Consider the following 12,150-nt stretch of genomic DNA (forward strand, 5'->3'; position numbering starts at 1 on the left):
ACCACACGGCCGGCCAAGGAAAATATCTCAACCGAGGTTACCAAATAACCCGCTAACTTAAACTTTCCGCCTCGCCCAAATGAAGTCCTCTACATCTTCAACCCGCTGACCCTTCTTCCCCTCCAGTCGTCCAAACGTAGTACATTTTAGGGCTCGCCGAAACAATACTCGCTTATATGCTATACTACCACTACACGAATGGGGTCACAAAGAGGAGTTTAGAGGGCGAAGACCCATCCAAACCTCTAAATATAACGAAAACATTTGCAACGCGTAAATACTTTATGCTTGGCGTGAAAAATTTCCTAATAAATAATGTGTGTTTCTACGCGTTTCTTTGACTCCTGAATGCACCCCCAAAAGATTAAAAAAAACTCACGAAAGAGCCTCGCCAAGTTTAGCCCCTTTTTTTGTATACCCGATTTGATCAACCGGACAGTGCTCAAATGAAAGCCTATGGTAAGGCAAACTTCGTGGAAAAGTTTCAACTTGAAGTGAAACCTCGTTTAGGCTCTACAGCGTTGCCAATTTTCCATTTTTATGCGCTATACTCAAGGAATACTGGATCATCATGGTTCAACAGACTAGTACACCCGAGTTGGTCATCGAGACAAGGCTCAAACGAAAGCTTATGATAAGGCAAACTTCCAGGAAAAGTTTCAACTTGAAGTGAAACCTCGTTTAGGCTGTACAGCGTCGCCAATTTTCCATTTTTGTGCTAAAATCAAGGAATTCGGGACTAATAGCCCAGTGCATCATAATTAAACAGACTAGTGCATCGGTCTACGAGCTGAATACTACCCTGAGATCGAATAGAAGCGCAAATAAATGACATCGTGAATTTTTCGAAGCAGTGTTGCCAATTTATTATTAATTTTTGAACATAAAAGTAGGGTATTTTCGAGATTTTTGGCGGAAAACGTACTTTCATGGGCTATAACTTTCTCCGTCTGTAGCGTTCAATTACTATCGAGTCGTAATGTTCAGCCCATACTCATCAAAGTTATAGCCCATGAAGGTACGTTTTCCGCCAAAAATCTCGAAAATACCCTGATTTTATGTTCAAAAAATTAATAATAATTTGACAACGTTGCTTCGAAAAGTTCACGATGGCCTTTATTTGCGCTTCTATTCGATCTCAGGGTAGTATTCAGCTCGTAGACCGATGCACTAGTCTGTTTAATTATGATGCACTGGACTATAGTCCCGAATTCCTTGATTTTAGCGCATAAAAATGGAACATTGACAACGCTGTACAGCCTAAACGAGGTTTCACTTCAAGTTGAAACTTTTCCTGGTAGTTTGCCTTATCATAAGCTTTCGTTTGAGCCTTGTCTCGATGACCAACTCGGGTGTACTAGTCTGTTGAACCATGGTGATCCAGAATTCCTCAATTTTTGCACATAAACATGGAAAATTGGCAACGCTGTACAGCCTGAACGAGGGGTCACTTCAAGTTGAAACTTTGCATGAAAGTTTGCCTTACCATAGGCTTTCATTTGAGCACTGTTCGGTTGATCAACTCGGGTATACAAAAAGGGGCTAAAAAACACCACTTTTTGGCGAGGCTCTTTCGTGAAATTTCACGCGAATAAATTTCACGAAATTTTCAATTTCTGGTAGTGCGAAGTACCTACTCTACAAGAGGAAGGTATCAGGCCATAAGATGTGAGTGCGCTATTGAATGCACCTAAACTCTCTTTGACGGAGGTGAAGTTGCAGGGACCGAAAATGAAAACCATGATGTGATGTACAATCAAATTCTCCGCAAATCTGTAATATTTTAATTATTTTTGTCTTTATTTTCTAGACTGAAAAGATGTATTTTCAAGGAGATCCTTGCCTGCCTCTCGTAATAAAACTGCATAAAGGCTTCCTTCCAGGAACTAAGGCACTGATTGAAGCAACAACAAGAAGAGAATACAGCTGGTAACAATGAATCCTCAGGGTTCCTCTTATTATTTCTGTAGATTTGAAAAGACTGTTGGGACGTTTTAAATAATTACAGTACCAATTTTTCTGATGGACAACTCATATTCTTCATAGGTCAGAGCATCTGCCTTGTTACCTCCATTTTTCGATTTTTTGGCACTGAAAAGCCTACAAAAATATGTGACATACGTAGTCCAGTAAAATGTCCAATTGACAGAAATTTCAATTTAGTGGGCGAGAAATTTAAAATTCGAGGAAAACGCAGCTAAAGTTTGCCGACATTGTTAATATCCCTCGAAGTATTTAAGATCAAGCACTCATTAAATTGCCATTAATAATGCAAATTATGGCTTGCTAATTGTATCCGATGTTTCTCAGAGCACTGGAAAGGGCGTGGCATCAGAAACCGAAATCGATAGTTTTCATAAAAAACAGGTTTTTTTGGCTACACCAAACAATTTGAGTTTCACTTTAAGGTAAGCTTTACCTGACTACGTCATGTATGAAGATAATGTTGGGGGCTTCGCATGGTGGTTGTCTTACAACCACCCGAAAAATATTTTTAGGTAGGACTTATTATCCTAATTGTAGACATCTGTTCGACAGAGGGTGAACTGGGAATTCGTTCCAGCACGGGCGGAACTAGGGGGAAGGGGGAGTGCACAGGGGGATCATATATCTGGGGAAGGGGTTGCAACCCCTTCCTCCAGACATCCTCTTGGCACCTTTCAACAAGTGGACGTAGTTTTGTCAAACAGAACTATGTGCAGGTGGGAAAGGTGGAGTGTGCTCGTCAGTGTTCGGATCATTAAAATGAATGGGAACTATGAAGCGCCAGTGACGAAGCCGCCACCGCGGTCGCCCTTCGGCGTCTTTAACTCATGCGCCCTGTTCACAAGGCTCTAGACACATGCCCATGGCTCATACACTTTGCACCTGGTTCCTTTTGACAGAATATAAAATCCCGTTTTTCCAATTCAGCAAACGGAATTGCGAGCCAACTTAATGCGGCACCCATGAGCCATGAGCATGAGTACAGCGTTGTGGCCAGGGCTCATATGTTAAAGACGGTGAGGGGTGACCACGGCGGTGGCTTCGTCATTGGGGCATTACGTTTCCCATTCATTCTTATGGTCTGAGCATTAACGAGCACAACCCATCTTTCCCATCTGCACATAGTTTTGTTTGACAGAAATACGTCTAAATGTGAGTCATTCAGTCTAGTAAGTGCGTGACATATCTTTCATCTTGAAAATTGAAATTGGATTGATGTACTGGTGAGAGCAGATGAAAATTGCTTTAGAGACGCCTCAATTTTTCAAAATGTTGAATATACGAAAATTCCCGGACTTTCTTATGGAGCTGGGTAGTCCCAAAGAGCCCCTTCAGTGGGGTATCTTTTAATCTCCGCTCAGACCAGTAGGGTGAAAATGGGAATTTGACCAGGTAAAAAATCCAACAGCGTTGCAGGATGGTGCAGAAAAATACGAATTAAATTACAGTGTTGTATGGTGATTATTGTTCAATATGGCAACGCTGTAAAAGTAAAAGTATTGCATGTTGCCCCTTCAATATGCGGGTTATGTAATGGTGTAATGTAGCCCCTTCAATATGCGGTTTATGCAACGGTGTATTTTTCAAGATGGCGGTTACGACGTTGCCGGACGGTGCACATAAATAAATGATTTAATTATGGGTGAAATTTTGAAACATCGCATTTTACAGTGTTGCCAGATGGTGCAAGAAATTAGTTAATTTTTTTCGATACAATGTTGTCAGATTGTGAAAAAAATTCGGATTTTCGGACTTGTAAAAATTTTCGGTTTCGAAAGACCGTATCTTACAGTATGGGTGTGGTATCGGATACTGGAGATTAGGGTCTGATTCGGGAATTTCCATTCAGTTTGATGAATCAAAAATTTTTATTTTTTTTTGTTGGATATTTACAGTTACAGTTTAAAACAGTTCGCGTTTAGAAAACGCACGCGTTCGAGAAACGCACGCGTTCAGAAAACGTACGCGTATAGAAAACGTCCGCGTTCCGGAAACGTCCGCGTTTAGAAAACGCACACGTTCAGAAAACGTGCGCGTTCAGAAAACGCAAACGTGAGGGTTGTCAACCAGAAACATCGATCCCTTCTCCTTCTCCGAACTTAAATCAACACTTATGTCATCGACTTTCCGATTGTAATTTTTCCGGGCCATCCTGATGAAACAGAACTTGCAGTCGGATGATAGGTACTTGGAGTACAGGTACGGAGCGGAGCAAATAAGCGCCAGTAAACTCAAGATGAATAGAAGAACGTCCGTCAAGGTAGAGGGTGCGCATTTGATTTCTGGATGGACCGGGCACATTGTGATGTTTGCTTCGGATGAGTTTTCCGCCAACGTTGTGGAATTTACTCCAACGATGGTTACGATGATGATGAAAGTGCTGAGAATTATTTGATCGATCATGATTTCTTCCTTGCGATACTGAGAGGAGAATGCAAACTAATTATACGAAATCCTTACTATCGATTCAACTGTTGTGACTCGCGTCCACACCCGTGTTCACTAGTCGAGTAGCAGTACTTCGGTTTGTATTTACGATGAAATGAGATTTTTGGTGCACAAATGTGTTAGAGCCCACTTACAAAAACCACTCATAAAACACCGATAAAACGCGGGTTTGCCGCGCAATTCATATTTGAGAGTTTTCAGAATCGATTCTAACGTACGCACGCACTCATAGTCACACACATGGCTGCGCCTGCTGTGATGAATCGGGTCCACTCGTAAATATATTGACTCCACAAGTGGTTTGTTGAGCATTTTTTCCATCTCATAAGGTACTTGAAACAAACTCGTGAACAAACAATCTTCAAAACTCAAAAACCTAATTGCACATTCGGATAATGGAAGGGTAGACATTTTATTTTAGGTTATGTACAGGTCAGCGTATGCTACTATGCATTGATGAAGCGTCACAAGATCAGTATGTACTATCGCCGAATTTAGTTTCACGCTGAGTCTCTGGTGACTATTTAGCGACGGCGCGGCGCGGCGCGGCGCGTTGCCTGATAACGCTCTCATAAAGACGCACTGGTTCCTTTGTGAGCGCGTAGTCACTAACACAGACGCACATGAAACACACACAGACATTTTCACTCATTCACCGTGAGAATTCACGTTTTTGGCTCTTTGGAATGTAAACAAAGATTCGTAATGACGTATCGCGCATCGATTCCCATTCTCACTTGCCTCTTGTTCTTGTGACTAGAGCAAGGAAGAAAGGACCTCATTCCAAATTGTCCGTTTCAACCTTGGCCTGATCTTCGAAATATTTTCAAAGTTGATAGAGGATCTCCTCCCGAGTCTAAAACACTGACGCATTTTGAAATCGGACGATCACGGAGGGAGGGGGAGGGGAGTCAAAGTAAAAAAAATTAAACTCGCAATATCTTCGCTAACGCTTTGTCGTAGAAAGATGATATTGGTCTCAAAATGTAGAGAAAACCACCAGCTTTCAGACGATAATTACAAAATTGGTCCATTTTGGAAATTTCATCCATTGTTGCCACGTTGCCGAAGTTCAAATGTTCAGTTTTTCACCTTTTTAGCTCCGACGTTGAAGGAATCGCACAAAAAGTAATCTAACTATTTTTTGATGAAAGTAGACCGTTTATGCTTTAAAACAAGCACAAGTTCATCCTGAGGAAACAAGTTGGAGGAGAGATATGATTTTTCAAAGTGGATGTGGTACACTTGGACCTGGTTTGTTCCGAGTCCCAAGATCACCAAATGCCCCCAAACCAATCACGAATTGCAAGGTTGTGCATTTTTATACCCCATTATAGCTAATTCCCGAAGAAAATTATTAAAAAAGAACAAAATATCGAGACATATGAATGTTACAAGACTAGCCTCAGCTGACTCTCGTTGCATCAACAAAAATTCATGCCTCTTTTTCAAATCGTTTCTGTAGGATGGACTTAAATTTAAAAAGCTCAAATGGTACGATTTTATTAGCAATTCCTCTTTTTTCCTCTTATTTCTACCGAGCGAACCGTTGAAGGTAAACATACATTTTTTTATGATCGAAAACTTTGATTTCCCTGTATCCATTGCATATTACTCATTTATCCTGATCTTGTCATTTTTGACGAATGATTTAATCTAGGAGTGACCTATAAAGGTATCGCCCCAGCTAAAAATTGAAAATTTGAACTACGGCAACGTGACAGCAATGGATGACATTTTCAAAATGGACCAATTTTGTCATCATTGTCTGAAAGGTGGTGGTTTCCTCTATATTTTGAGACTAAGATCATCGCTTTACGACAAACCGTTCACGAGATATGCGAGTTGAAATATTTATCTTTGAACCCTTTTCTCTCTATCCGTACTTGTTTGATTTCAAAAATCGTCGGTGTTTTGGACTCGGAAAGTGATCCTCTATCGCGAAAAATTAAAAGCGCGATGGCGTGAGTCGTGAGGCGTGAATTCGCAATATGCTCTTCTCTAGGCTGTTATATAGTCAGATCCGCGAGAAAAGTTAAAAAGCGAGGCCGGATTACGTTTTTCTTACCTTCGACTGTGTTGCTCACGTAGCCTTCGAAGCACCACTACAAGTGAGACAAACGAAACCAACACAATGAGGAAATGGAGCAAGGGAAAGGACTCGCGTTGATCACGGCGCAGAGATACGACTATTCGTGCTTGATGGATGTCCGTGTTGCATCTGCAAAATTGAAGGCGCAATGGCCCGGGGCATGAACTCGCAATGCTCCACTACGTGCTGCCAATGAGGTGTCTCTTAGATTCAGGGAAAAAGTTAAAAAAGAGGCCCAAATAGGTCCCTCCTTTCTTCGACTGTGTTGATTTGATACTCGATTCTTTTTTGGAATGATTTGCAGACCAACATCTAAAGCTCGCGTGAACCGGCCCCATCCAATCTGCGGGGCAGGTTTTGTTAGGAAGCCTCGCAATTTGACCCGGCTTCAGCATTTAAGTGTTAATAAAAATATCATTAAAATGACTGCACCTTCCTCGCAAAAAGTCAGTATTCAACATTGGATCCAAAATAGGCCATTCAGTCTAGGAATTTCAATAAAATTTGGTTATGCTATCTCACAAAGTTAGGCTTCAATTGTTCGGTCACGTCTGAAAATATTCTCATTTCCAACAAAATTATTGCTGAATGGATCTTCCTGCCGTATATACCTGATGCATTTAATTGATTTGTTCCTATCTCTTTTTTTTACTTGCCTTACTAAACACCTTGTCCTTTGCTAGACTCAACACTCTTTTTCCCTCTCTCTCTCCTTCAAAATTTCACCTTGTGCTAACTAGATTGCATGTTTCATTTTCCAATCGAGGAAGCTAAAAAGATCTTTCCAGCTGTCATGTTTCTTGGGTTCATCATTTTCAGACTTTTAGTGTTTAAAAGCAGTATTTTAGGTGGCCAGATCTGCCTCAGAATCTCTAGAAATAACGGAGCTTGGATGCGTCTGGTAGCTGTGATTTGTTCTCTTTTTTTACGTTTCACAAGTCCATCGGTTACTTTAACGCGCTCAATTTTAAAAATTTTTCTCTGGGGGTGCATCCCCCCGGGAAATATCATACGACACCCCTTAACCGGCCAAGGGTCCACGCTCTTAGATGTGAGCCAGTCCGTCCATGCGAGGAACGTTTAATTTTACGAGGGAACTGGTGTCCGATAGAAATGAATAAGGTAATTTTTGGATCGAGTAATACAAAAGGATACAGGTTATTGCACGTCCAACGAATGTCTCTCACTTTTTCTAATAACAATTTTTCTCCAGTCAAATGACATAATGCGCTTGTAAAGCTCCAAGTGGAACGCATCATTTTGTTTTTCGTCCGAAAGAACGGAAAAATTATTTTATCTAGGTCCTTAATGGAGGACCTTCCACTAACTATATGTTTGCTGCTAGATCAGAGAATGGCCGTGTTTTTTTTTTTATATATACTTCTGACCAATATTTTGGAAATCCGAAGGATTATACAAATGCGTATTTTTGGCATCTGAATAAGGGTTTTTTTTGTTGCAAACTCGATCTTTCGGAAAATTAGTGGGTTGTGGAAAATACAAAGGTCGATTCGGGGTCAGAAGCAAAAAATAAGATATAGTAGCTCAATTATAGCTATCTGAATAAAATGATTTTTTGTCCTTCCGGACTCAAAACAACGGATCAGTTTTATATATGATTCGTGGGTGGATAATGCCATTTTGACCGGAAACTCTCATCAGAAAAAGGGAGACATGTTTTTTGGACATGCGGTATGCAATACATGTCTGGCTAGTGTCTATGTATCCTTGGCCCCTAAATTCAAGAATTACTTCGGTTTATCTCGATCATGCATCAATTTCCAGAAAATCAAATTTTCCTTGTAAAATTCATTTTTAAATAATCCCAATTTGCCTGGAAAATGGCAGAGACAGGGACAAACCGAGGTCATACTTGGACCCAGGGCTGAATATTACACGAGAATTCGCTAATGAAGCATTCACTTTTTTTTTCGGTGTATACTTGTGTAATCTTTCATATTCAACAGCGGACCAGTTTTGCGTCAATTTCAAACTTCCTGCGCGAAGAAGTATATCCTGAATTAAGAAGCCTTTGGAACAAGGGTGTGTGCTCAAAAAGGTAGTTCCGCGGAAATCGCATTTGAAAGTTCAGAAGTGCATAGCGTTGGTACTAGCCAATATCTTCGCACGAAATTTAATTAGTTTGAAAGAACAAGTCTTTGAGAGTATACTTGCAAAAAACGGAACATTGTGACTACATTCCCCTATGATCCCTACAAGATAACGTGGATCGTTGTGTAAAAAGGGTGGGAGGGGGGGGGGCACGACTTTTTAATACACTATGTATATTTCCTGAAACTAGGAAGAATCCAGTTTCTGAAAACGCGTTCTCCGGAAAAAAGGCGGATGCGCGCATACGCCTTTGTCCCAAAGAACTCCATGTAACCTGCCGGCACGGCGGTGTCTAGAAGAAAAAAATCAGTAGCACCTCATGAAATTTTAGCTCTATTTTCGAGTGACCGCGGTGTTGCGCTGTCAATTATGGGTTTGCACCTATAGATGCTTGTCTGAGGGATATTTTCTTGAAAAAGTAGCAGAATTGTCAATTGTTCATGTGCCTCCGTTTTCCTCGTTGGCATGAGATGAGATAGGTCCAGTCCGCACCCGGTATCTCCGAAACGCGCCACGCCGCGCTGCGCCTCGTCGCACAGTTTACATTTGATTTGGAGCGGCCTATGCGTGAAACTAAATTCGGCGATAGTACAGCTCATACTCGACAACCAAAGCCTCTATCGTGGAGCGATTCAATCGAACGCTCAAAACTAAGATGTGGAAAGAGTTTAGCGCGCAAGGATCGTACACGTGGGTAGATCTATTACCGAAAACTCATCCGTGAATATAACGGGAGCGTTCATCGCACCATCGGTATGAAACCAATCGATGTCACAGAAAAGGATGTACCGATGATCCTGCAAAAGCTTCGTTGCCGCCGCTGAGTAAAATTGAAAAGAGACGTTTGGCCAGACGAAAACTGAATGTCGGTGATCACGTCCGGATCTCGAGACTCAAAGCCATGTTCGAGAAAGGATACACACCGAATAGAAGCACGGAAATTTTCAAGATTGTCAGCGTCAATCCGACCGTTCCGATCACGTACGATCTGAAAGACGCGCACGATACGATCATCAAAGGAAAATTCTATCGCGAAGAACTCCAACCCACCAACTATAAGGATACGTTCCTGGTGAGAAAATTCTGCGTCGCAAGAAAAACCAGGCCTTTGTCAAATGGTTGGGTCTGGACGCAAGTCACAACAGTTGGATCGACAGTAAGGATTTCGTATAAATAGTATGCATTCATTTTTGGTGCACAAATGTGTTAGAGCCCACTTACAAAAACCACTCATAAAACACCGATAAAACGCGGCAAACGCGAACTGTTTTAAACTGTAACAGTAAATATCCACCGAGAAAAAAAAAAAATAAATAAAATTTTTGATCCATCAAACTGAACATTGCAATGTCCAATCCCAGTTGCTTATCGCAAAACACAAGGTTCCCATACGCATTTCCAAGCGTTCACTACTGAAAAAAAAAAAAAAAAAAATGGAAATTTCCGAATCAGACCCTAATCTCCAGTATCCGATACCAGGCCCATACTGTAAGATACGGTCTTTCGAAGCCGAAAATTTTACAAGTCCGAAATCTCGAAAACAAAAACTCGCATCAAAATTCGGTCCGTACAGTTTTCCGATCTTCGATAATGGAAAAGAATCGCATCGGTCCGCGGCGGATCGGGAGGACGGTAATTTTCCGAAAAATTTTTCAATTCCCCGAATCAGACCCTACTCTCCAGTATCCGATACCAGACCCATACTGTAAGATACGGTCTTTCGAAACCGAAAATGTGGCTGCACTTCTTTTCCGCCCACTTTCTCTTTTTCAGCCCCTTTTCAAAGTATCAATTCCGCCCACTTCATTTCCGCAGACATGATTTGTTGGTCAATTTGGCAACTGTGCTCCGAATAATCCCGCCTGCGTTAAATTCACGAGTACATTAAAAAGTATTACATTGAGCCTACAGCACGCTACCCCCCTATCTTATGGGCTTCTGAATTTTCATCTGATTGCGTTACGACCACAAACGCTGTCGAAAGTTTTAATTCAAAACTACAGTTTGATTTTTACCACAGCCATCCAGATATTCAGAAGGTACTATCAAAACTTAAAACTTCACAAAGCATTATTTTATTGAAGATGAATTCGATTAAAAAAAATGAAATTTTCAAAAAAAGGCCACGCCAGGTGGAGCAGGATGAATGGATTCTCTGCACGACAGATGCATACTACAAATATAAGTACATTACGACGATACAATTTTTAGCCGAGATTGCCGAATTTAAGAAGCTACCCTCAAAGTTGACGATGAGTGAAGACTCGGAATTAGAAAACTGCGGCCCAGACGATCCAGAACCGGTACTGTTGGCATTATAATCTTCAAATGTTGAGTGATTTTGTGATTTTATTGGTCTCTTCTCTTCCTAATTTAATTACTTTATTTCATTTCTTGATTTTTGTGCGACGTTGCCGCATACTCGGGAAAATCAGTGATTGTAAATGAAAGTGGGCGGAAACGATAATCGCCGCAACTGGGCGGAAAAGAGAAAACCACTCGAATTGGGCGGAAAAGCTAAACTGCCGAAAATGTTTACAAGTCCGAAAATCCGAATTTTTTGCACAATCTGACAATATTGTATCGAAAAATTAACTAATTTCTTGCACCATCTGGCAACACTGTAAAATGCGAGGTTGCAAAATTTCACCCATAATTAAATCATTTATTTATGTGCGCCGTCCGGCAACGCTGTAACTGCCGTCTTGAAAAATACACCGTTGCATAAACCGCATATTGTAGGGGCTACATTACACCATTGCATAACCCGCATATTGAAGGGGCAACATGCAATACTTTTACTTTTACAGCGTTGCCATACTGAATAATAATCACCATACAACACTGTAATTTAATTCGTATTTTTTTGCACCATCCTGCAACGCTGTTGGATTTTTTACCTGGTCAAATTCCCATTTTCACCCTACTCAGAACCCCTTTATGAGGTGCCCTCCTGCCGGCTCCATTTCCACAGCCCCCCCACATTCGAATCTTAAACCAAAAATTATATCATAATTTTGTGCTAATTTTGTGCTATTTTGTGCCGCAAATTAAAAATTTTGTGCTGCAAAATTAAGGGGGGAAACGCTCCTCAAAATTGGGGGGGCTGTAGAAACGGTAGCCTCCCCACTTTCGAATTTTCGAAAAAAAAGAATGCCATAATTTTGTGCTAATTTTGTGCTATTTTGTGCCGCAAGAAAAAAATTTTGTGCCGCAAAATTAAGGGGGGTAGCAGCATTCCAAATTGGGGGGGCTGTAGAAATGTTTGCCCCCTGTTTCGATTTCTCGGAAAAGGAGTATGCCATAATTTTGTACTAATTTTGTGCTATTTTGTGCCGTAGCAAGACTTTCAATTTTTTCAAATTTAAGGGGGAAAAATTGGTATTTCAAAATTGGGGGGGCTGTGGAAATGTTTGCCCCCCTCTTCGATTTCTTGAAAGTGGAGTATGCCATGCTTCTGCTTTAATTTTGTGCTATTTTGTGCCGTAGAGATATTATTCATTTTTGTAAAT

At 41.0% G+C, this 12,150-nt stretch overlaps 1 protein-coding gene across 2 annotated transcripts in view; it reads left to right on the forward strand.

The window, feature by feature from the left end:
• LOC109038246 (uncharacterized) overlaps window positions 1–12,150 on the forward strand; it is a 64,813-nt gene that overhangs the window by 16,888 nt on the left and 35,775 nt on the right. For both annotated transcript variants that reach the window (XM_072303885.1, XM_072303886.1), the window contains exon 3: window positions 1,811–1,929. In XM_072303885.1, coding sequence (XP_072159986.1) covers window positions 1,811–1,929 — 119 coding nt within the window. The remainder of the gene's footprint in view (window positions 1–1,810; window positions 1,930–12,150) is intronic.

The sequence above is a fragment of the Bemisia tabaci genome, chromosome 9, assembly GCF_918797505.1.
Source record: "Bemisia tabaci chromosome 9, PGI_BMITA_v3".
NCBI lineage: Eukaryota > Metazoa > Arthropoda > Insecta > Hemiptera > Aleyrodidae > Bemisia > Bemisia tabaci.